Source organism: Ziziphus jujuba, chromosome 1 (assembly GCF_031755915.1).
Source record: "Ziziphus jujuba cultivar Dongzao chromosome 1, ASM3175591v1".
NCBI lineage: Eukaryota > Viridiplantae > Streptophyta > Magnoliopsida > Rosales > Rhamnaceae > Ziziphus > Ziziphus jujuba.
Window position 1 is genome coordinate 12,124,804 of NC_083379.1, and position 27,443 is coordinate 12,152,246.

Sequence of the window (27,443 nt, forward strand, 5' to 3'; positions counted from 1 at the left end):
AGTCTCGGGTGTGTGTGTTTGTGTGTGTGTTTGCTGTGTGTTTGGTCGGCCGGGAGAAGAAGCTTGAAGAGATGGCCGGTCGAGAAGAGAGAAGAGGGGAAAGAGAGGGCCGGTCGGAGGGGGGGAAGAGATGGGGTTTTCACAGAGAGAAGAGACGAGAAGACAAGAGAAGAGAAGAGAAGAGAGAGGCCGAAATTGGGAAATTGGGTGTTTTTTTTTTTTTTGTTTTGCTTTTTCGGTTGTTATTGGCTTAAAAAAAAAATTGATTGAGAGGGTGAGAGCCGAAATTGAAGAAAGCCGAAATGATTGATTGTTTGAATTTTTTTTTTTCAAAATATTAATCAAGTCTAATACCAAAAGTATTGAAAAAAAATTTGAAATGAAAAAAAAAAAAAAATTTACTGTGAGTTCACATGCTTTGAGCCTCTGAGCCTCTGACTGAAAAAGTAAAAGTGACGAAAAAAAATAATCAAACAATTCCAGAAACAAATAATACAACGAGAAAATTGCGGAAAGAAATAATAAAATAAAGTTATTATAGCCTCGAAATAATAAAGTTAATATTAAGTTGGTGCTGTCGTTTTTGTTTTTTTTTAAAGTACATTCACGAGACAATTATAATCTTGAAGAGGTAAGGAAATGAATGTACTATAAATATGGGTGTATAGCACCTCAGCTATATTTTGATATTTTGAATCCGTCTGTTTCACTTTCAGCATAGATCATAGAGAGAGTAAACATAAAGCTTCAGAAAAATGAAATTGAGTGCACGCGAATTTTAGTTTTTAATCTTCTTTTCTTTCTTTATTCAACATTTATATTCATAAAAGGAAGAACTTTTGGAAGATCCACGTTAGAAAAAAATTATCAATTCACAATTTCTAGATCCTCAAAAGTAAGCATTTCAATAATAAATATTATTAAAATTGTGTTTATTATTTAATAATTTCTAATTATTATTGTTATTATTCTTATTAATATTCTTATTATTTATATTATTATTCATATTGTTATTATTATTATTATTGTTATTTTTTTTAATTTATTATTGTTATTATATTTATTATCGTTATTAGTATTAATTTTGTTATTATTATTATTAATATTATTATTATGATTATTATTTTTCTTCTTATTATTGTTATTATTATTATTATCATGTTGTCATTATTTATATTATTATTAATATTGTTATTATTTATATTATTTTTAATATTGTTATTATTGTTATTATTATCATGATTGTTATGAATATTGTTATTATTGTTGATGTTATTATTTTTATTAATGTAGTCATTATTATTTCTATTATTAATATTATTATTAATATTGTTATGATTGTTGTTTATTATTATTATTAATATTATTATTATTGTTATTTTTCTTCTAATTATTATTCTTATTATATTTATTATCGTTATTAGTATTAATGTTGTTATTATTGTTATTAATATTGTTATTATGGTTATTATTATTCTTCTTACTATTGTTATTATTATTACTATCATGTTGTCATTATTTATATTATTATTAATATTGTTATTATTATCATGATTATTATTAATGTTGTTATTATTGTTGATGTTATTATTTTTATTAATGTGGTTATTATTATTTCTGTTATTAATATTATTATTAACCTTGTTATTATTGTTGTTTATTATTATTATTAATATTATTATTATTGTTATTTTTCTTCTAATTATTATTCTTATTATATTTATTATCGTTATTAGTATTAATGTTGTTATTATTGTTATTAATATTGTTATTATGGTTATTATTATTCTTCTTACTATTGTTATTATTATTACTATCATGTTGTCATTATTTATATTATTATTAATATTGTTATTATTATCATGATTATTATTAATGTTGTTATTATTGTTGATGTTATTATTTTTATTAATGTGGTTATTATTATTTCTGTTATTAATATTATTATTAACCTTGTTATTATTGTTGTTTATTATTATTATTAATATTATTATTATTGTTATTTTTCTTCTAATTATTATTCTTACTATATTTATTATCGTTATTAGTATTAATGTTGTTATTATTGTTATTAATATTGTTATTATGGTTATTATTATTCTTCTTACTATTGTTATTATTATTACTATCATGTTATCATTATTTATATTATTATTAATATTGTTATTATTATCATGATTATTATTAATGTTGTTATTATTGTTGATGTTATTATTTTTATTAATATGGTTATTATTATTTCTATTATTAATATTATTATTAACGTTGTTATTATTGTTGTTTATTATTATTATTAATATTATTATTATTGTTATTTTTCTTCTAATTATTATTCTTATTATATTTATTATCGTTATTAGTATTAATGTTGTTATTATTGTTATTAATATTGTTATTATGGTTATTATTATTCTTCTTACTATTGTTATTATTATTATTATTATCATGTTGTTATTATTTATATTATTATTAATATTGTTATTATTATCATGATTATTATTAATGTTGTTATTATTGTTGATGTTATTATTTTTATTAATGTGGTTATTATTATTTGTATTATTAATATTATTATTAACGTTGTTATTATTGTTGTTTATTATTATTATTAATATTATTATTATTGTTATTTTTCTTCTAATTATTATTCTTATTATATTTATTATCGTTATTAGTATTAATGTTGTTATTATTGTTATTAATATTGTTATTATTGTTATTCTTATTATTATTGAAATTATTATTACTTTTATTATTTTTTTACTTGTTATTATTATTATTATTATTTTTCTTATTCCTATTGTTGTTCTTAATATTATTATTAACTTAATAATTATGTATGATTACTAAAAGGAAAAATGGAAAGTAGTAACGGAAAAGCAGATCCAGCTTGGTCACATTGTATTCCAATTGAAGGTAACAAGTATGGTACAATTTGCAAATATTGTAACCATAAAATGCAAAGTGGTGGAATAACAAGATTAAAGTATCATTTAGCACATTCCGATCCAAAAAGTAATGTCAAGAAGTGCCCCAATGTACCTCCAGAAGTGAAGAAAGAGATTTACCATTATTTGAGGAAGAAAGAACATGCAAAATTGAAAAAAAAGACAATGGAGGAAGACATTCGTAATGAATTACGGGGTAACTTAGCTCCATCGCGGAGTAATTATGATGATGGTGACGATGATGATGATGATAATGATGATATATGTATATATCCAGCAGATATGCATCCTGATGAAAAAGACTCATATAAAGCTGCAGTCCGTGCATCTAAACAAGATAGATGGGAAGAAGAACAACGAAGGAACTTTGTTAACCCTAGAGGTCAAGGATCAGGATCTTCTCGAGAGGGTGGTAGTCAACCATGTGCTCAATTTCATCGTGCAACAAGTGTGAGGGAGCCCATTCATAGATAACAATCTCAACAATTTTCTCCAGTTGCACTTGCACCTTCGTTGTATAAGTCATCCGGTGCAAAACAAAAAAATATAAAAGATGTGTTGACAAAAGGTGGTATGAAAAACACATTGGGAAGGCTAGTAGCAAAGTTCTTTATTTATGATAATGTCCCACCTGCAAAGGCAAAATCGCACCATTTAAAAAACATGATCGTTGGTGCTCAACAATCAGGTATGGGAGTTCAAATTCCATCTCCATATGAAATTAAAGAAAAATATTTAGACATGGAATATAAAGAGATGCAACAGCATATTGAAAAGTTTAAAGAAAGCTGGAAGACATATGGTTGTACAATTATGTGCGATGGATGGACAGGACCAACTAAGCTGTCAATATTGAATTTTATGGTCTATTGCAAAGGGTCATAAGTGTTTCTTAAGTCAGTAGATGCCTCAGATAAAATAAAAAACTATAAGTATATATACAAACTTTTGGAGAATGTTATCAATGAAGTGGGCAAGAACAATGTTGTGCAGGTAGTCACGGATAACGGTTCTGCGTTCGTAAAGGCTGGTAAGAAATTGATGACACAGTATAACTTGTATTGGATACCATATGCTGCGCATTGTATTGATCTTATATTTGAGGATATTGGAAAGCATGAAAGTATTGCAAGGATCATTCAGCGTGCAAGAATGATAACCAATTATATTTATAATCATAATTGGTTACTTTCTTTAATGCGAGATATATGCAAAGGAGACATCGTTTGACCAGGAGCAACAAGGTTTGCAACAAATTATATTGCTTTAAATAGTCTTCTTAAAAAGAAAGCTTCTCTAAAACAAGTCTTTACAAGCGATGCATGGGCTGAGCATCAATTGAGTCGAACAAAAGGAGGTAAAGAAGTGGAGAAACTTATCCTTGATAATCATTTTTGGGATTCTGTTACTCACGTTGATAATTTGTATGGGCCATTATATAATATTTTGCGAATTGTTGATGCTGAGTTCATAACTACGATGCCAATATTGTATGATTGTTTTCAAAAAATGAGATATGCAATCAATAACCAAAGAGGAATTCAGTGGGTGATGGGCATCATAAATGCTCGATGGGACAATACACTTTCTCATCCTCTCCATATGGCTGGTAATTTTATGTCAATTACTTATTATTAATTAATATTTTGTCTTATAATTTATATATTAGATTTAATTTTTATTATTATTTTGTAGCATACTTTCTGAATCCACGGTTCCAGTATAAAGAAGGAATTGGCAGTGATTCAGATATTGTACAAACTGTTCATGATGTCTTTGCAGCATTATATCCAAATTCGGATCGTATATCTCAATTTGGAAATGAAGTAAGATTTTGTTTATTATTATTTTTTAACTAACATACTAATAACATTTTTTATAATTTTTTTCATTTTTACATATAGATAATTTGCTTTAGAGATGCACGAAAAATGTTTGGTGATCGTGCAGCAATTGCCGCCTGGGCAGAAATGATACCTGGTATGTGCATTTCAATTACTTGTTATAAAAAAATGTGCTTAATATCAAAAATTTTATTAATAATTAAAATTTTTTTAAAATTTAATATATTTTAATTTATAATGTTGAAATATCTAGCTGAATGGTGGACAATGTATGGTAATAGCACCCCAACACTCAGAAAATTGGCAATGCGTATTTTGTCACAAACTGTATCATCATCCGCATGCGAGCGTAATTGGAGCACCTTCGCTTTAATACACACAAAACAACGAAATAGACTCGCATATGAAAAACTTCAGAAATTGGTTTTTTGCTACTATAATATGAAATTGCGGATACGTGATATGGAATTAACAAATCAACCGCAATTAGATTCTGATTATTTGGATCTTCTTGAAATTGGAGCTGACCCTGGTGAAGATGAAGATAATCCTATTATCCAATGGGTTAAGAATTCACACTTAGATGATGAGGAAGGCAATCTAGATCCTCGAGTCGCAATGCATGCTTCACAATTAGGGATAAATGTTGAGAATGTTATTGCTGAAGAAGCTATGAGTAGTGATAGTGGAGGAAATTATTCGTTTGAAGTAGTGACAAGGCCTTCAACTAGACGATTTAGTCCTCGTGTAGAAACATTTTGTGGTAGTTATTTTCAACGAAATGAATATGAGGATGAAGATGATGATGAAGATGATGATGATGTTGTTGATCTTGATGATGATGATGATGATGATGATGATGATGATGATGATGATGATGACGACGACGACGACGATGACGGTGGCAGTGGTGGTGGTGGTGGCAATAGAGGAGGAGGATATAATATAGGTGGAGGTGAGAGTGGAACATACTATCGAGAACCAAGCCAACAACCATTAAGCCCATTTATTAGTGAAGATCAATATACACATGCAACACAGGATTTTGATCATGGAGCTCGAACAGCAGGCACTGGTTCAAGAAGGCATTATGGCAATTCGATGATGAATCAACATGATGAAGATTATCTTTCTAACTATTTGGATGCAATGAGTTTAAATACACAAGTTAATTCTCAATCTGGAAATTTTGAGATTCCAATTGTATATCCAATTGGTCAAATGAGCTCACATAATCCTCACAGAGATTACGATGTTGATATCTTCAATCATCCCATGTCTCAAAATGAATGTTACACTCCTCATTGGATAAATCCACACTATCCTCCACGTGGACAATTTGTTGGGATTGATAGAGAAAGATATACTTGGCACATCTACAATTACATGGAAACTTTCTCTAATATGATGAGTTGGAATGCCTATTGTTATACACTTGAAACATCAAGATATGATCATCAATTTGAAGAACCAAGGAATTCTTTTTGGTATTAATAATGTATTAAGGATTATATTTGAGAATTTCTTGTATCTTACTATTATCTGTTAAATTTTCTATATTTTGATGTGAATTAACTTTATATTTTATTCACTTATAAATAATTTGTTATATTTATAGAATATTTTATGATTATTGTATTCTAACTATTGTATTCTTATATAATTTTATTATATTAATTATCTCATATAAAAAAAAAACTATTTTCTAAATTAAAAATTTACAGTTTCCGTAACTTTACCGATATTTCCATCGATATCGACATTTCTATCGATATTTCCGTAAAATCATACCCTCGACATTTCCATCGACATCGATATTTTCTTCACTGATTTTATCTATCTGTGTGCATTTTTTGGCTCATAAATGGTTCAAATCCATTTGTCGTTTCTGCAATGAAACTCAGATTTCAATATAAAAAAAAAAAAATTTCTTTTTATGAGGTAAATCCTCAATGATCCCTCCTGTACCTTCAATATAAAAAAATAAATAAAATGAAAAGAAAAATACTCTAATGATAAAATTATTGTTTATTTACTGAAGCAATAATTATGAACTATGGTCTTCCTACTCGCGTAGTTTATTGTGATTACCTGGTTTATGAAGTTCATAGAGTACTAGTGCCTAAATTAAAAAAATTCAAAAATTGATGATGTTAAAATCATAAAAATTCAGGAATGATAGTAAAAATAAAAAATAAAAAAAAGAAACAAAAAAACAATACGCAAGACCTTTTCATATCAAATATAAACAACAATATTGTCCGTATTTACTATAAAAAGAAAGAGAAAAAAAACTATTTTTTATTAGAAAAAGAGTGACGAAAAATAATTAAGAGATATCATGAACTCCAGATTTATCCAAAAACTTGCATACTAAAAATATAAACTTATATAAAAATATGTATTATTATCGACAGAAACTAAAAAGGAATTAATCCAACAAAATAAATAAAAAATAAAACAAAAAAGAATAGATACTGGAAAAATAAAATAAAATAAAGAGGTAAACACAATATAAATTTTTTTCAATAGCTTTTATTAGTATTATTATTATTATTATTTTTGTTTGGGATAAAAATAGCTTTATTAATCTTGGAGTATGAAAAGGACATGGAATTGTCTTCCATGGAAAAGACATGGGCTTTGAGGGCCCATAAATGTGAAAGTCACAAAACCCTTAAAAAGCAAGAACGTAGCAAACATGACAATAAAGCTTTTGGGGAGACTGGACACTGGGAGAACGGTGGAAAACCATGGAATAAACTAAGTGCAAAGAAATCCCAAAAGCTTTCCCTCCTTTACCTTTAAACACTTCCTCTTTCTTCTCACTTTCCAAAACCCAATAGCCCCACAGAAACACAATACAAAAAAACAAAAAAAAAAAAAAAAAACAGAGAAAATACTCGTTCTATCTGTCTTTCTCAGATACCAAACTCACACAGCAAGCGAAAGAAGCCCAAAAGCCAATTCTTTTCTCTCACCCATTCTCATTCTCTTGGTGGGTCTCAGCCATTGTCCATTTTTATATGTTGAAAGGTACGATTTTTTTTTTTTTTTCTCCTTCCTCTGCTACTCTTTTTGGCTTTTTTATCAGAAATTCATCTTAATTTTTTTCTTGTTTTTCTGCATATGAATTTTGTTTTAACTAGTTCTTGCTGTTTCGCATTTTTGTTTGGTGAAATTTTGGCAGATGGGTTTGTTTCTTTCATGAGAACACATTGATTTTCTTCCTTTTTTTTTTTTTTTTTTTTTTTTTTTTTTCCTGGGCTAAAAATCTATTTTTGTTCTAATTGCTCGGTACATTGCTTGCGTTTTGTAGAAGTTAGGTAAAGTTTCCCACTTTGAACCTCGTAATGCACTGATGACTTGGTGACTATTTTTCTAAGAAATCCACTCTGTACATGTTTTTTAGTGACTATTTTGCAATTGTTTTTATGATACCTTTTTTAAGTATGCTATGTTGTATTAACTTGATCAATTTCCTTACTGAAAGTAAAGTGGCACTTTGCTATTTTGTTTTGTTCATAATTACATAATCAGACAACTAGAAGCTACTGATGGAAACTGGAGGATACCCAGCTGTTGCAATGCAAAAGCCTACCCTTACTCCCAAGGCTGTTATAAAAAAAAGATTTGGCGATCAGGCATGCTATAAAGTTGAGGAAGTAGTGGAGTCTACTGAAATTGGTTGCCCAGGATTGGCCATCACACAAAAGGGTCCTTGCCTTTATCGTTGTAGCTTGCAACTTCCTGAAGTTTCTGTTGTGTCAGGAACCTTTAAAAAGAAGAAGGAAGCTGAGCAATCTGCCTCTGAGTTGGCCTTGGAAAAGGTTTGCTTCATCCTCATTTCTATAATTGCCACCACATTCTCGCTGTTTCTAATTTTCCATACAGCTTTAATTGCAGGTATTCACTTACATGAATGGTGGAGTTTCAACTATAACTGCAGTTATTTGTGAAAGTAATTTTAATTAAAATTCTTACAGATTCAAATTACCTCTTACATCTGTTGCTTGGTTGCTACCCTTGTTAATTTTGTCTTCCTATTTTATATAGCAAACTTATACATTTTAATGGGAATCTAGTGTAATTTAAATCTCTCTTGTTTTTTCTCTAAAGCCCCTGAGACTTTCCTCTTTACTTTTTTATACCAAAAGCCAAAATAGATGTAGATCTGTCCTATTAGTTTTGGGATTTCATTACATGCTTTCATTAACTCAATGACAAAAGAAGATTCTTCACCCATGTCGCTTCTATCTATATTTTGCCCAAACACATAAATTTCATTGTCTTTCTTTCGTTTTTCCTTTCGTATGTCTTCTCTTATTTTCTTTTAGTTGAGGAGATAAGCTGCAAGTTATACCCCATGAGTTGGGATGGTTTCTTTAGATTTATGTAGTAGAAGGCATCTTCGTTTTATGCATACTTTTAAAAGACATATTTTTCCTTTGCTGTGCATGCTTTGATTGGTTTCCATGTTAAGGTTTGTGTTTCTCATTATTGTATTTTTTTTTTTTTTTTTCTGTTTTGCTTTCTACTGCAGCTTGGCATCCATCTTACAGAAAATAACCCTACTTCGGAAGAATCATGGGATGATGTGGTTGCTCGTCTCAAATATTTATTCTCAAATGAGGTTGTTAGTTCACATAACTTATGATTATCGTTATCATTTTATTTTACTGTTCTACTACATGTGAATTTGCATGCTCTATTGATGTTTAGGTGTACTGTAGTAGGAGCAGATTACTTTGTTTTTCTACCGATCATTCATGGATAATAGTGAACCTTACACATATAGCACAATAATTTATTAGAATTGAGGGATAGCACTAGTTGAACATAGGATGAATTAGGTAATTTGGCTTCGATACAATTTTAAGATTCTCTTAATCCCAAAATGTTAAGCTGGGATTCTCTTGATCCCAAAATAATGTATGTAGATCAAACCAACATGACACATAATTTGTCATTGTATGTGGAGAAGATGATAAGTAATACTTAACATGTCAGTTTTAGTTATGCTCATACAGTTTCTTCTCAAATTTGAAATCTCTTTATCTGATTTAAATTTGCCTACCGATTGCATATTGACTTTTTGCAAAGAGGATGCAAATATGCATCTATATAATCACCATATAAAAGTTTGTTTTTACCTTTTTTTTTTTTTTCAATTATTTAATTGATTTCAAAAGAAAGTTAGAAATACCTATGCCTCAATATTCAAGATGGACCCTTCCTTGGATCATTGGGCCTGTCTTCACTCACTGAAAAGTATCTTAGCAATAAGCTCTGGATATTTAGCTATATCTTGGGTATTATTGGAATCATTAATAAATTAGTTTTTAAAGTAAAAAGAAAAAAAAAATGTTGTGCAATGATTTCTAAGTAACATTCTAGACATTGGCAATGTTTTCGTGAACATTAGTAATTCTTAACTTTGTCTTTCTTTGACCATCAAGATGATGCTGCAAGGTTCTGTCTCCACGTCTCTTGCTGTATTTTCTGCTAAAATTAATAGCTTCCTGAAAATAATTATCTGATGATTATATAAACGTAAATTTCTTTTAACACAAACCCTTGGTTCTTAAATGTGTCATGGTAAAACAATTGATAATGGATTTGTAGAGTAAACTTGGGCATTTGAGATTTGTTTCTAGAGTCTTGTAAATCGTATGATAAACGAACTCATTTCTGTTCACCATTTCATGGTTTTTAGTTTCTGTTTTAGGCATAACTTTTTTGGGCTTCTCTTTCTTCCTTACATATGATTTTTGAGGTAACTTCATAAAATTATGTAAAGAGAATGTTTTTTCTATGGTAATTCTATTTTGAACTTTATTGTTTTTGTATAATAAGCTGCCATGATATTTTTGAAAATTAATATTTAGACATGCATTCTAACATTGAGTTGTTTTTTCTTTTGTTTGACTGCTACAGTTCCTCAAATCTCTTCATCCTTTAAGTGGTCACTTGAGAGCAGCTTTGCAGAGAGAAGGTGATCATTGTGGTTGGATACCGGTTTCACTGATTACTATCTGTGATTCAAAGATTTATAATCTATGTAAATCCATTGATCCTAAGGTGGAGTCAAATCCATTTTTGGTCATATCATATGTGATGAGGGCTGCTGCTAGTTTGTCTGAGGTTGTTTGTACTTCTGAGGGAAAGCTTTGGATTAGGAGGCAAATTCAATACCCTCATGAAATTATTGATTCAGTTATCCCAAAACCTGGCTCCTCTGAAAGCTTTTTGATTAGAGCCATAAGCATACCATGTTTACAAGAGAAGAGTGTTGAAGTATTAAACCTAAATGTTTCTTCAACTGGATATTACCTTGATTTTATTGCAAACCAACTTGGTTTAGTGGATGCTTCAAACATTCTGGTTTCTAGGTAGGTGGAAGGGATGATGGTTAATTGATAATGTGTCCCTTAATTAGTACCTATGCCCTATGTGCATCACTAAATCATGCTTGTTGTCTACAGACCTATTGGTAAAGCCTCATCAGAGACAAGATTGTACTTTACTGCTCCACAGTCATATCTGTTGGAACTGTCTTCGGACTATTTAAATGCGAAAGAAGTTATTGCTTGTGAAGGATCTTTTAATGAGCGGGCAAGTTACTTGTCTGGTGAAGATATATATGGTGATGCAATTTTGGCATCAATTGGATACACATGGAAGTCCATGGACCTCTTCCATGAAGATTTATCCCTCCAATCATACTACAGGTCGTTTCTGCATTTTGACTGATTTTTGATTAAATGTGTTTCTCCCCCATCACTTGATTACTGCCTTCCACAACTGTTGAAGTTTAAATTTACCCCAGTCATAAAGTAGGTTCTGTTTCTCATATGCTGAAACACCGCACCTTGTACTTTTTACTTTTCCTCTCCTGTCTGCTTTTTTGTTTCATACATTTTCTCCTCTGGTTAGGGTGCATGTTACATGGCTTTTATTGTAAGAAGCAAAAGATTAATTTCCTTCTCAGCTTTGCTAAATTGCTATTTAAAAAGACACCCTTTAGTTAATAGTGCCTATCATAACTTCTCGATATTTTTGTTCCGTCTTTCAAAAGATGCTGATGCGCTTTTGTTTTGGCACTTACAAGTACTGTAATTATGTTGTTGTCGTGTTTGGTTATTTCATGTACATTATGGCTTTATTTAGTAACACTTAGTTTTGTATGTACAGGATTATTCTGGGTAAGATACCAGGTGGAGTTTATAAGCTCTCCAGAGGGGCAATACTTGCAGCTGAGTTACCTTTAGCCTACACTACAAAGACAAACTGGAGAGGTTCCTTTCCAAGAGAAATTCTTTGCACATTCTGCCGTCGGCACCGGCTTTCTGAACCTGTCTTCTCTACTATAAGAACATCAGAAGCAATGACCTCAGGATTAAACAAAAATTTGAAGGTGAATGAATCTGCTGTGGAAGAGACACAGCATGCTAGTGGGTGTATAGTTGCTACTGGTGCTAAGGAAGAAGTGGAATCTGGAGGCACCTTTAGATGTGAAGTAAAGATATATTCCAAGTTTCAGGATTTGATTATTGAGTGCTCACCAAAAGATTCTTATAAGAGGCCGCCTGATTCCATCCAGAATGCATCTCTGAAAGTTCTTTTATGGTTAAATATGTACTTTATGAATCCAGATATGCCTGCGGAGAGATTGAACTGCTCTGCCACTGAACTCAACATTCAATTTTATCCTCAGCACCTTATGAAAGCATTTGGGCTGTATCAATCTGTTCAAAACTTTTGGCATAGTGAAATTCAAGGTGGAATATTATTACAATCAAACCGTATGAACATGCCACATACTATGCTTGGACATGGAATTGGTTCTTTTAACATTGAAGGTCCGGATTCTGGAGTGTCTGCTTCTAATGGGTGCTTATCATGCATAAGTTACTCTGTATCGTTGTTGACCGAGGGTGAAAATACAAAAGAACTTCTTGAAAGTACAGATGAGTTTGAGTTTGAAATAGGGTCTGTATCAGTGATTTCACATCTGGAAACAGTTGTAACACAGATGACTGTTGGTCAGTCTGCCTTTTTTTGTATGGATTTGCCCCCCAAAGAGTTAATTTTAGCTGCAACTGATGATTGTGAAAGGGTTGTTCCGATGTTAGCTTCAAGTAAGTTATTCTTTTCTTTCTTGGGAATCTTATAAGGGTGATTATATTAGGAAGTTTTGTGGTAATAAATCTGAATTGTGTAAGTATGTTGATATGTATTGGAGTCAATAGTTGGTTTATAACAAGCATATGTATCATATATATATTAGGCCACTGAAAATTTTGCTTATGACGAATTAGATTAGAGCAAGTGGGATGGTTGTCTACAGAAACTACTAGATGAAGTATCTCTCTTCATGTTGGGATTGGTTGAGTGTGGGGTTTATTGATTTTCAAAGTGAGGGAATAAAAGATATTGGTTCTGAAAGCTAAGTGGCTTCCAATTTGTCTTTATATTGTCATGCAGGAACCTGCTGTTTGGAGTACACCATAACTTTGTTGCGGGTAACAGAACCTCTGGAGGACAGAATGGAGCAGGCTCTTTTCAGTCCCCCACTTTCAAAACAGCGAGTGGGATTTGCGGTGCAACATATCAAAGAATCGGGTGCTACTACTTTGGTAACTATCATTCTTGTCTTCTGAGTTGTACTGTATAAATGAATGTAAAGTCCGATTCCTCTTGATTTTTTTCTTTTTCAGGTTGACTTCGGGTGTGGTGCTGGAAGTCTGTTGGATTCTTTGCTGAATTATGAAACTTCTCTAGAAAAAATTGTTGGTGTTGATATTTCAAACAAGAGTCTTGTACGGGCTGCAAAGGTATTAACCATCATCTGTTGATTGACGCTTTGAGAAAACTTGTTTAATTTAAAAGTGAAATTTAAGTCCAGAAATTAGTCTTTAGAAATCTATTATCTCTGTTTCTACTACTTTCTTCTTAATATCTTGTGTCACCAATTTATTTATATGATTATTTTTCTTTTTTAATAATCAGGTACTTCATACAAAACTCAGCAAAAAGTCAGATGCTGATGTTCCATTCGCAGAATTAAAATCTTTAGTTCTTTATGATGGTTCAATCTTAGATTTCGACTCCAGATTGTATGGATTTGATATTGGCACTTGCTTAGAGGTAATATCCTCCCCTTTTCCAGACGTGGTGTTGATTATAATTTTAAAAATTAAAAAAAAAAAAAAAAAAAAAAAAAAAAAAAAAAAAAAAAACACATTGATTGAATGCATCTGCTTATTTCATTCAAACCTTTTCACCATCTAATTACCATAGTATGTTTTTGGCTTGTTAGGTAATTGAGCACATGGAAGAAGATCAAGCATGCCTTTTTGGTGATATTGTGTTGAGTTCTTTTCTTCCAAGAATTTTGATTGTTTCTACCCCGAACTATGAATACAATGTCATACTTCAGAAGTCTAGCCTTTCAAGCCAAGAAGAAGATCCAGATGATAAAACCCAGTCGCAATCTTGTAAATTTCGCAACCATGACCACAAGTTTGAGTGGACTAGAGAGCAGTTCAACCACTGGGCAACCGAGTTGGCTGCAAGGCACAACTATAGTGTTGAGTTCAGTGGCGTTGGTGGATCTGGAGACTTAGAACCGGGTTTTGCTTCCCAGATTGCTGTTTTTAGAAGGCGATATCCATTGCAAGGAGATGATCTTCTTAAGGATACAGATATTGAACGTCAGTATGATGTTGTGTGGGAATGGAATGGTGGCACTAGATCAAGATCTGCTCTTTGAAAAACCAACTCTGTGCTCCAATTTTTAAGCCAAGTTCACAGAGGATTATTTTTGGTTTTCATTGTGGCTTTTTGAGGTTACTTGACATTATAAGTTTGGTGTGAAGGAGAATTGGTTCATATGGAATGGAAATACATGTGCATGGTGTAAAGAAAACTACTGGGTTACATTTTGGTCGTCTTTGTGCACATCGGACAGTGTGTTTTAGAGCTCTAGTGATTTGGTCAATGCTCATTTTAAAGCTGGGTTTTTTTTAAAGCTTTCCTTTTAATGCTAAAGCCAAGACATCTTCAATGTGTTTTAGAGTTCTGATATGTTTTCGGAGATTATGGTTCAAAATAAATATAAGAAGTTTAGCAATGTTATTTGACACATGGTGGAGAAAAATTAGATATAAATTCAATTTATGGGATTATTTCTGGATAGTCAATGAAGTTAAATAATTCAACTGATATCTATAATATTCCAGTATCATATTATCTATATTGAGATATTAATCCATTTAATCCCTTATTTTTAGTGAATTTTTTATTCTTAGAAATAGAAATAGAGAGAATATGTAATAGGTTGATCAAAAAAGGAGAAAATTTATGATAATTTCTATTAATTTAAAAAGATGAATAACTTTTTTGTTTGCTCAGAATAGATGGATAGCTAATTATTATATAATAAAATGATTATATTCATATCTTTGATAATAAGTTATTTATATAGTAATTACATATACATTGAAGATCTATGTAGCCATAGCCTTTATGTGAATTTTATATCAACTGAAGTATGTATGGATAAATTATCCCCGTTAATGTCTAATTTTTATTTTTTTATTTATTACCAAAAATTTTATTTTATTTATATCCTATGATTGAAGTTTGAATTGGAGTCTGTTGAAAAGCACATAATTGTATAATAATATAAAATTCATAAAGTATGCACATTTTTTAATTTTCTACTTTTCCTCTATACTTTTCTTTATTCAAATAATTTTAAAATATAATTTTATTTCTTTCCACCGTTCTTATTAATTTGATATTTGAAAAATAACCTTAATATGTAATAAAAAAACACTAACAAATAAAATTAATCTATAATTTAATAAAGATTAAATTCAAGTTGAAAATAAAGTATGTAGTTGGAATAACTTGTCAAGATTATAATTTGCTAATCTAAAGCTTTTTATGTAACATTGCGTTAGGGTTTTTGGTCAAAAGAGAAATGAGCTTAATTATTATTACTATTATTATTTCTAAAACAAAAGTAAAAATAAAGTAAGAAAAGAAAAAAGGAATGAGAGAAAGAAAACAGTCAATATTGTTGGATTCTATAAGTGCTAAATTTGAAAGTACCTTCCTATATATTTATAAAATTAATCAAAATTATAAAAGATATTTAAAAAAATTTAAAAAAAAACCCAAAGGTTGATGATCTAAATAATTGTTAAAAAAATTCCATATGTTTATGAGGTATCTCAATAATTTTTATATTATGGTTATGCAATAATGCAAATACCATCTCATTAATTCCCCAGTCTGCAATTTTTTTTTTTTAACAAGATATTTAATTCAAGATAATAAAAATTTCTGTCAAATTTAATTTTTAAGTATTTTGTTCGAAAATGGGAAAAAAAAGAATAAAAGATTCGTCACCTCTGTTCATATGGAGCTATCATGACCGTTCGTATTCTACTTAGCGTTGAGCATATGACACGTGTCAAAATAATCAAGCCCAACGGCTAGTAATTATATAAACGGCTAGTTTTTTTTCTTCTGTTTTTCTCTTCTGTGTTTTCTCTCTCACTCTCGCTTCACCTTTTCTTTGTTTTTCTTTCACTTTCTCTCATTGCACCTCCAATCATCACCACTTTTTCTCACCGATTCCCAGAAAACCCATCTTCGAGAAAAACGATTTCACCGAAAGAGAAAGTGGTATTCTTTACCACTATAAACAGTTACAGAACTCAATTCAAGAAAGAGTCCAAAGATTTTCCTGAGAAATTTTCACACACCCCCTCTTCTTCTTCTTTACTTTCTATTTGTTTTTTCACCCATTGAATTTTCCCCGTAGGAAAAAGTAGTTTTTCTAACTACGTGAAACACTTTCTTGGTAATCAGAGAAAAGGGTATTTCAGCCTTTATAGAATTTCACCGAATTGTCACTCGCCGGAGGAGAAAATGTGGAAAAATAACAAGGAGAATTTTCAGTCAATGGGTTTCTCTACCCCACCACCACCGTCGTCGAAGCTGAGGTCGTGTCGATCTCCGGTGAGGGTAATGTCGGAGAGGAAGAGAACGTCGCCTTCGAACAACTGTGGGGTTTTCCATATTATACATAAAGTGCCCGCCGGAGATTCTCCATATGTCAGGGCCAAACAAGTTCAGGTGAGGCATTTTTTCGGTGTTTCTGGTGTGGTTTGCTTTGCTGGGTTCTGTCTTCTTGTTTTTGATTTCGGTGGGATTTTGGGTTTTGATCCTTTTGTTTAATGTTGATTCTTGTTTTTTCAAGATTAGACATTTCTCATCTCATCTCTCTCTCTCTCTCTCTCTCTCTCTCTCTCTCTCTCTGTGGTTTATAATTATCCGGTGTGTTGAATTTTATTAAATCAGTAATTTTTGTTTATAATTGGTTTCTCCACAGCTTATAGTCTAAAATTTTCTCTACTGTTGAATCTGATTCTATTTTCTGGGAGAATATATTGCTTCCTTTCTTGAATTCAGTGCAAACTGTCTTGATTATTTCATTTTATCCATATTTTGTCTTCTTACAATGAATGCTTGCTCGTTAACCTTTTGTGCATTTCAGTTTTTGCAAAACTAATTATTGAGATGACGTCTGCTTTTAATTTTTGATATTCAAATCATGGGTATAATGAGGGATACGCAATGAATTTGGGTCAAAATACATTGTTTATGACTCAGTTTTCCTTCAGTTTCCCTGAAGTTCAGATTCTGTACTAGGCTTTTAGGCCGAATTGTGGTTATTACATTGATATCTTGGTTAGTATTAGTCTGTGTATCATTTTCGGTACTGTTATAATATCTCTGACATTAATTTTGGTTGCCGACTGCAGTTGATCGAAAAGGATCCAAGTAGAGCCGTATCCCTCTTCTGGTCTGCTATAAATGCTGGTGATAGAGTAGACAGTGCCTTGAAGGACATGGCAGTTGTGATGAAGCAATTGAATCGATCTGATGAGGCAATTGAGGCCATCAAATCCTTTCGTCATCTATGCCCCTATGACTCTCAGGAATCCATTGACAATGTGCTCGTTGAACTGTACAAGGTAGAGAATTAATCATTAAGCTGATAAGTCGTTTTTTATGCTATTTAAGATGTTTGTTTTCATTTTTATATTCAGAATGTGTCATCAGTACCTTTTATGTTTGACTGTAATATTTTCATGAAGATATGTGTTCAAGAAATTGAGTTTGGTTTTCTAGTCATTGCTAAAATTAAGTTATGGTATTTCCTTGCTTCTGTACATTGTATTTACGGGAGCAATGACAATGCTGTTAGTTTACAAGTACTAAATGACTAACAGGACTTTAAAATCTATATTTAATTGCGATTGGATATATGTTGCTCGATTGTGTTAAACTAGTAATGTTCGTTTTTCTGAGTTTGCAATCATGTTACATAATTTAGGATATGGGGTTGGACCTGTTGCAGCAATTCAGTTAATGCCCCGTACTTAAATTTTTCTGTTTACATTTTTTTATTTTCCTCTGCAGAGGGCAGGGAGGATTGAAGAAGAGATTGAGATGCTTCAGTCCAAACTGAAACGAATTGACGAAACCATAGCTTTTGGTGGAAGGAAGATAAAAATAGCAAGATCTCAGGGGAAGAAGGTTCATATAACTATTGAACAAGAGAAATCAAGGTGGAATATTTGCATCTGTCCTTTTCTTATTTCTTCTTACATCATTTTTTCTGGATATTGCATTAACTTTGGTCCTTCATCATTGCAGGATACTAGGTAACTTGGCCTGGGCTTATCTGCAGCAGAATAATTATAGAAGTGCTGAAGAACATTACAGGTAAGTTTTTTGTCATACATTCTTTTCAAACCTACATAATCTATATACTATTGATTTTGAAGAAACGCTGCACAACTTGTTCCACATTTAATATTTTCTTTCAGGAAAGCTTTGTTGCTGGAGCCAGATCCGAATAAACAATGCAACTTGGCTATCTGCTTAATGTATATGAACAGACTGACAGAAGCAAAATCACTGCTTCAAGCTGTTAGAGCTTCGTCAGGTAATACACCGATGGATGAATCATATGCCAAGTCCTTCGAACGTGCCCATCAGATGCTGACAGAATTAGATCAACAATCATTGCAAAAACCAATTAGAAATTATGAAGATAGCTGTAAAGAAACATCTACGTCTTTAACATTTCCCATCAACAGAAACTTGAAAGGTGATAATAGCTTCATAAATGGAGGGCAGCATCATGTTTCTGGAATCACAGCTCCTAGAAGGTGGGAAAATGGACATGGAGAAGAGACTTTGCTGTTAGCTGAACAACAGCATAGAGAATATTATTGTGCTAACCACCTTGAGAACAAGGAATGCGGTTATGGGCATGAGAATAAAAACCTGAGATGCCAATCATCAAATTTGAGAAGTACTTCGAAGCATTCTCAAGAAAGTATGTCTGTTTGTAAACGGAAGCAAGATTATTCTGAAAACTCAGATGAAAGTAGTTCTGTGTTTCCTGGTGTCAAACAAAATTGGGTTGATACCGTTGGAACAGAATCAAGCCCTCTATACAGAAAAACATATTGTTCTCCAGCTCCTTCAAGTCGAACTTTGGAATCTCCGTTTACACAACCAAGAAGATGTTCATGGGGTTTTACTGATGGAGATAAGAGAGCAGGAACATGGGAAAATGGTGTTGCTGGCAAGTGGAATGAAACTTTCTCATGCAGGCAACCAAGAAGATGTTCATGGGGATTTACTGATGGAGATAAGAAAGCAGGAACATGGGAAAATGATGTCGTTGGCAACTCGAATGAAAATTTCTCATACAGGCAACCCATGAAAACTGAAAATCTACTGGAACATGCAGCTAGAAATTCGAATGAAGCTCAAATGTCTGAAGTGGCATTGAGAAATTTGGGATCTAGTTTGCCTGCACCATTTAGTGGAGATAGGAGGAGCAGGCCGTGGGGTGATTCTGCTCATGTGAAAGGTTATGCAGCTGCACAATCTGTTTCAAAGCCCATAGTTTCATGGCGCAATAGTGGATACCTGCAAATAAACGGTGCAGGAGCTTCAGAAAATGTATTGAATGGGACTTGGAGAATGAATGGTACTTGGGAAAATAGTAATCTGAAGAGTTCGGCAAGCAAAGACAGTAATTTAAGTAGAAAATTGGCTGAAGAACGGCCATTGCTTGTTGATAATGCTACAGCATCGGTAACTTCCACTCAAGGGGAACAGAATTGGAGGTTTGATACGACTGTTTCAGGCAGCAAAACTAGTACGGAAGGTTGCTCAGGGGAGAAAAGCCCATGTGAGACAGATATTCTCGATCACCATGACACAGAAAATTCACATCCAAATGAGGATTCCTCTTTGTGTTATAAGAAGAAGAGTTGGGCAGATATGGTTGAAGAAGAAGAGCAACTACTGTTAAGTGGAGGAGCAGCAGAGTATCTTGATGGCTGGAGTAGTGAGGAAGAGTTTAATGATGAGAACCTGAATTCCAATATAATTCAAGGAAGTCCTCGTCTACTGACTCAGATGAAAAGTTTGAGCCAAAAGCTTGAATTCTTCGATCTAAAAGATGGATATAGTACACCTGAGAATACTATTTCATCAAGGAAACCAACTGTTCGACGTTCTCTGTGCTTCGATCAGAACCAGAAGCCAGTAGATAACTTCTCTTCATCACCACTTCCCAAGAAGGCTCTCAACTTTGAGGACTCAAACTCTTTACAGGTAAATGGAAAGGGTGCTGTGTCTGGAAAGAACTTGAAGAAGTTGAGGAGGAGAAACAGGTTGCAGGTCTTTCAAGACATAACACTTCATCAAGCAAGTCCATGAACTGAATAGAGAACTGCTGTGCTTATCAATTGGGAATTGGTGTCTCTCGAAGTCGCATTGTTAATTGAATGTTTCTTTATAGTTCAGTCTCTTGTTTCCATTTCTATCTGTGTTAATTACTTCAACTATTGTACATCTTCCATTCATACATCTGTATACTGTAAAAAATTATTTGATTGATGTAAACTACTATTATGGGATGTGAAGCAAGAATACTACCTACAGGAACATAAAGAAATCAACAGGGGAATAACAGCGAAGTTCTTTTTTTTTTTTTTTAAAACCAGTTTTGGGATGATATAAATCTTGACTTCATATTGAAAAAAGTTATTAATAGATAGTTGCTTTTGTTGAATTTGTGCATGCAAAACATTAAAGACATTAAAGAATAATATTAGATCGTGTAGTTTGAATTGGGCAAAGATGAAGCAATTAGCAATGTTACCAATATGTGATATGAAGCATAAGTTTATATATTTGTCAAGCCGCTAGCCAAATGAAATCTTTTATTGATAATTTAACAATTTTAAGAGTGAGCGTAAAGGTTTTTTTTAAATTTTTATCTTAAGGGGAAAAAAATAATTTTGCATTGAGAGCTCAAAAACGCATGGGACGTTATCCCACTCATGATAGTCTCTGAAGCCCAATCTAATGAATCCACTGAGTTGCGAGCCCATTTTCATGGCACCATTAGCAGTTGTGGATCTTTTCAGTTGTGACATTTATCGCCTTTCCCTTTTATATTATATTTTTATTTTATTTTTCTTGTTAACTGTTTTAATCACAAACTCTAAAAATTATAAATTATGACAAAATGGTAACATTTTGTATGATTAAATAAAGGTTACTAAGTAAATACAAATTCTTGTTATCAACTCTACATTTTGCAGTTAAGTGAAGTTAATACACTGATAAGTCATTCACATTCGTACCATATTTAAAATAATGCCCTCTTCATTTTTAGAGTAGATACTATTGAACTCATAAAGAAAAAAAAAAAAACTCTACATTTAAGCCATTTTTATTTAATGAAATGAATTCTTAGTTTTGTCATTTTTTTTTTCTTGGTCAACTCTGTCATCGTATCTATCCGAAAAAATATATAAATTTCTCAAAATTGAGGCATTGGAAAGCCATTATATATATATATAGATATATATTTGTTTAACTAAAAACCTATATACTATTACATTTGGAAAGCTATGGCTTATCACTTCATATAAATTATTAATCATCAATTATTTTTAATCATATATTGAAATAGAAACACATGATCTAATTGGATAAAACTTTAAAAATTTAGCATCTGTTCAACATGTCCACTACAATATGGTGTCAGCTGTAATGTTACGTGGTATATATTATATACAGTGAGTCTAAGATAGGGCCGACCTCACACAAACCATGAGGACAAAAAATATGACAAAAATAGCACCAGTTGGATATGCACATCTGGCAGGAATGGTCTAGATTTTTCATGTGTGAATTTTTGCCCCCCTACTCCCCTTCTTGCTCGTGAGCAGACTGGATTCTCGCTTCCACCTAGCTCGCACCAGGTTTGCCAAAATTCCAAATCGCACCTGATACGAACCTAGGACGACCTGCTCCTAAACCCGTATTATATTAGCCCAGATCTTAATTAAGTTCAAGTTCTAATGGATTGGACCTCAACCCCTAACCAACCTGTGGTTAGAAACCTTGGTATAATGTAGACGCCACAATAGGGGATGGAAAACCTATTGATAAGTCAAGCTAAAACAACTAATTCTCTAATGGTGTTTTAAGTGTTCTCAAAGAACAAAGAGATAATTAATCTTACAAGTATTTTCTTAATCAAATCAAAGTTGTATTCATATTGAAAAATAAGCCTTTAAATAGGCTTTGAAAGAAACAAAGTAAACCCTAAAAACCCTAGGTAAAACAGGCCACATAATAAAGAGTTCTATGGTGGCCGAAATTCTCACTTCTTTCCTAATCTAATTTGGATTAATTAATTCCTTTATTTTGAATTAGGAATTAATTAATTTACAATGAAAATAACAAAATAATAACTTTCCTAAACTTATTTTTCCAGAAAATAAATAAATAAAAACTAAAAAGTAATGGTAATTTCCTAAAACAAAAAGTAGAATCAAATTAGGAAACTATAATACTAGCTTTTTGACTAAGTTGACTTTGACTAATCTTTGACCAAATTGAGCTCCAAATCAGCTTCTAGATGCTTTGTAGGATGCCAAATAAACTGAATATGAAGGCCCACACGTTGCCCATGCTTGGAAAAATAAGAAAAGGCTAATACAGTAAAATACAGTAAAGCCAGCAAGCAATACAGCAAATTCGGCCAAATTGTTGAAGCTGTCGGTACAAGCCCTTTTTGATTGCATTTGAGGCTGCTTTAACTTGATTCCATGACCTATTAGGCATATGTATTGAACCCATAAAGCATTGGAACCATTTCATGCTCCCCGGACTCCAACAATGTACTAAAACCGTCACCCGGGTCCGTATCGGCTTCCACCACTTGGATGCTTCGAATAGCCTTTGTATCTACAAGTATGGACAAGCTCTGTTGAGATTGATTACCCTCTGTATAAATACTCCCAGGTTGCCCTTAAATCTCTTAATTTGAGCTCTTTTGATTGGCCTAGTCTTCATCCGTGTCGAGTCAGCACCCCAGCGGGTTATCGGTTGAGCGGTCTCGGGCGGAATCACATCATTCCCCTCCTCTTGAAAAGGATTTGTCCTCAAATCAAGATCATCACCTGCAGCAAAAGGAGTTAAATCAGCAACATTAAATGCAGCACTCATGTTATACTCACCCGGTAAATCAAGCTTGTAGGCATTCTTGTTATTCGGCTCCAAAACTTGAAAAAGTTCATCCATACAGCAAATTCGGCCAAATTGTTGAAGCTGTCGGTACAAGCCCTTTTTGATTGCATTTGAGGCTGCTTTAACTTGATTCCATGACCTATTAGGCATATGTATTGAACCCATAAAGCATTGGAACCATTTCATGCTCCCCGGACTCCAAAAATGTACTAAAACCGTCACCCGGGTCTGTATCGGCTTCCACCACTTGGATGCTTCGAATAGCCTTTGTATCTACAAGTATGGACAAGCTCTGTTGAGATTGATTACCCTCTGTATAAATACTCCCAGGTTGCCCTTAAATCTCTTAATTTGAGCTCTTTTGATTGGCCTAGTCTTCATCCGTGTCGAGTCAGCACCCCAGCGGGTTATCGGTTGAGCGGTCTCGGGCGGAATCACATCATTCCCCTCCTCTTGAAAAGGATTTGTCCTCAAATCAAGATCATCACCTGCAGCAAAAGGAGTTAAATCAGCAACATTAAATGCAGCACTCATGTTATACTCACCCGGTAAATCAAGCTTGTAGGCATTCTTGTTATTCGGCTCCAAAACTTGAAAAAGTCCATCCATAGACGGCATGAGCTTTGACTTTCTTTGATTAGGAAACCTTTCTTTTCGTAAGTGCAACCAAACCAATTCTCCTGGGTCAAATACTATTACAACAAAATCTAGACATACATGCTCATTATGGTAAAAAGTACACTTTTTAAAGTTAGCAAACAATATTTCCCAAATTTTCAAATTACCACTAAGTAAAGCTCTCAACAATGCAGATAAAGTTCTATGCAATAAAGACATCTTTAAGTAAGTATCTTTAAAATTCATGGTCAGCAATGATTTCTTATTCATAATTACTTTATTAACATCACCAAAGCTAAGATAAAAATTTATATTTTTTCTTTCTTGTCTTCCTTTTCCTTTCTCACTCACGGCCATCTCACCTTCCTCACTCTCGGCTTTTGCACCAAATTTCTCACTCTTGGTTTTAATAAAATTTTTCCATAAAACCTGAGTATTAGAAGACTTACCTTGGACAGCAAGCTCACCTTTTCCCTCTTGATTGAATGGTAGTCCACTTGGAATTTCATTTGGGAAGACATCTCCAAATTCCTTCAAAAGAGAAATCATTGAACTTGGCAATTCAAGTTCTTCAAAGTTAGTTTGATCATTAAAATAATTTTCTTTATAAATCATGACCAGCAAAGGTTTTTTACACTCAATAACCTTATTACTATCCCCTAAACTCAAATAAAAGTTGCTACTTGACCTTTCTTTTCTTTCTTTTTCTTTTTCCCCCTTGGATTGGCACAAACCTTCGGATTTCCCTTCCTTCTCCAAGATCTCGGGTTTGCCACTTTCTTTCCCCTCTCTTTCAGTTTTTCCTTGATCTTTCCACTCAATATGAGTCTTAGAAACCTTACCTTGATCAACAACCTCAATCTTACCTCCTTGAAAGGATGGTGAAGCCGTTGGTGCCATACTTGCTTTTTCCTTAAGCTTTTCGGCTTTTCTCCTTTGTTGCATTTGTAATTGGTCTTTGTAAACCTCTTTAGGAGATAATGGTTCCAGCTTGACCTTCTTCCCTTTAAACCTGAAAACAATACTATTTTCTCGACCAAAATGAGTAGCATCTTTATCAAATTGCCATGGCCTACCTAATAGTATATGTCCAGCAATCATGGGTACAATATCACATAAAACTACATCCTCATATCTACCTATATTAAATTTTACTTTGGCTTGTTTATTCACTTTTATTTCACCACCATCATTAAGCCATTGTAATCTATAAGGTTCTGGATGTTTAATAGTTATTAAGCCTAATTTATCAACTACAATGTTACTAATTACATTTGTACAACTTCCACTATCAATAATCATACTACAAATCTTACCTTGAATTTCACATCGGGTGTGGAAGATGTTCTCTCTTTGAATTTCATCCTCATCTTTGTATGCAGCAAGTACTTTCCTAGAAAGCAAGTTTAATTCAGCATTGGATGCTTGCAAGGTTTTGGGTTCATCCTCCAAGTCCTCCTCCTCTTGCTTGGCTTTATCCTCACTTTCTTCACTTTTCGATTCTAGCTCGTCATTGCCCTTTAACACCATGATTCTTCTATTCGGGCATTGGCTATCAATGTGTCCTCCTCCCTGGCACTTAAAACACACAACATTATGAGTTCTAGAAGGTTTAGGATCTAATTTTACCTCATTCTTTGGTGCTTGGACAGATTTGGTTCTAGTCTCCTTCCTTGGCCAGTTTGAACTTTCTTCTTTGACTTTCGGCTTTAGCTTGCTTTCATAGATGGGATTGTTCCTCCAGCCACTTGAATTGGACCTTCACTGTTGGAAACACCTTTAAACCATGAGCTTACACCTCTCCTCTTGAATTGGTGCTCAAGCTTAATGGCAACATGCAACATCTCCTCCAACTCCAAGTATTGTTGCAAATCTAGTTGGTTGGCTATCTCATGATTCAAACCACCAAGAAATCTTGCCATGGTTGCTTCTCTATCCTCATTCATGTTTAACCTCATCATAAGCATCTCCATCTCCTTGTAGTAATCCTCCACGGACATACTTCCTTGAGATAGGGATTGAAGCCTTTGATGCAGCAACCTATGATAATGTGATGGCACGAACCGCTTCCTCATAGCTCCTTTCATTTGGCGCCATGTAGTGATCAAGTCATCACCAACTCTCCTTCGGGTGTTTTGCTCATTGGTCCACCATTGGAGTGCATAATGGCCAAACTCCATTGCTGCCAATTTCACCTTCTTAGCCTCTGAATAATTATGGCGGTCAAATATCATCTCCATCTTTTCTTCCCACTCCAAATATGCTTCGGGGTCACTTTTTCCCATGAATGGTGGGATGTTGATCTTGATATTGCTAAGATTGTCATCTGTTTCTTCCCTCCTATATCTTCCATGGCCAGCTCTATCTTGGACAGCAAAAGTTTTGTTCATACCTTCCTCAAAGTCTCCACCGAATGGCTCCTCATTAAATTCCTCTCTCGGTCTCTCGCGACCCCCTCGTCCTCGGCCTCGGCCTCCATGGAATTCTTGCCTATTTCTTGTATTTGGCATTCCTTGTGAGGCTTCTAGTCTTCCCACTCTTTGATTCACATGCTCAACTTGAACACTAACCCGCTGTATTGATTCCAAAACAGCTCTCATGTCCACTTGGTCTCCGCTCCCGTTAGCTCGGGCATCGCCATGGAATGCTACGGACTCCTCCTCATTGATCCTCAAGGGTGGCTCCCTTCTCCTCATCCTTGATTCTGTCATATTAGTATAATAATGCAATAGAAATAACATAGGACCTGACCAATTTCACTCCCTTACGTGTTTCACTCAAATAAGGACTCGACACTCGTGTTTGCACACTTGTTTCGGCTTTTACCCTCTTTTAGGCTTACACACTCTTGCCTTTTTCCACTCAATGGAGTATCTCAAAGTTCTAATTAAAACACCCAAAAACAGCAATTAGATCACTAGTATGTTTTAATTAAACTTATCAACAAAACAGAAGCAAAAAGTAGGCAATACCGAAAGAATCCAACAAATCCTAATTTTTTTCGGCTTTCTAGACAAGAAAACACAAAATAATGGGAAAACGTTGGAATTTTTGAAAACTGCACCAGATGGTCATAGATTATGAGTTTAAGAATAAAATTCTAGAAAAAGAAATTCAAATACGAACAAGAATCAAATTGAACAAAAATATAGAATAGTTGTTGGTTGTTGTTCTTGTAATTCAAGTTTTGTATCAAATCCTTTAACTAATTTTAATCCAAATAATCTAAGCACCCAAAATCCAAATATCCAGCAGCAAAAATAATTCTCCAGCAACTCAAATATTGAATAAATAATCAAAAAAACAGCAGCTCCATCAAATTTCCAGCAAACAAATCAAACTCCAACAGACCGAAATATTTTTTTTTTCTTCTTTT

The 27,443-nt window shown here is 32.9% G+C and overlaps 2 protein-coding genes across 2 annotated transcripts; both read left to right on the forward strand.

Moving 5' to 3' along the window:
• The first annotated feature begins 7,486 nt into the window (after positions 1–7,486).
• On the forward strand, positions 7,487–14,939 carry LOC125424363 (small RNA 2'-O-methyltransferase). The gene is made up of 10 exons (XM_048481572.2): positions 7,487–7,828; positions 8,333–8,622; positions 9,336–9,425; positions 10,730–11,184; positions 11,278–11,523; positions 11,987–12,933; positions 13,280–13,431; positions 13,513–13,629; positions 13,805–13,942; positions 14,115–14,939. The coding sequence occupies exons 2-10, from the start codon at positions 8,350–8,352 to the stop codon at positions 14,565–14,567; spliced, it is 2,871 nt and encodes a 956-aa protein (XP_048337529.2). The 5' UTR covers positions 7,487–7,828; positions 8,333–8,349; the 3' UTR covers positions 14,568–14,939.
• Positions 14,940–16,371: 1,432 nt separating this feature from the next.
• LOC125421690 (uncharacterized) lies at positions 16,372–20,893 on the forward strand. Its single transcript, XM_048471059.2, has 5 exons — positions 16,372–16,945; positions 17,635–17,847; positions 18,296–18,444; positions 18,533–18,601; positions 18,706–20,893. Exons 1-5 carry the CDS (start codon positions 16,739–16,741, stop codon positions 20,618–20,620), a joined length of 2,553 nt encoding a protein of 850 aa, XP_048327016.2. The 5' UTR covers positions 16,372–16,738; the 3' UTR covers positions 20,621–20,893.
• Positions 20,894–27,443: the final 6,550 nt, after the last annotated feature.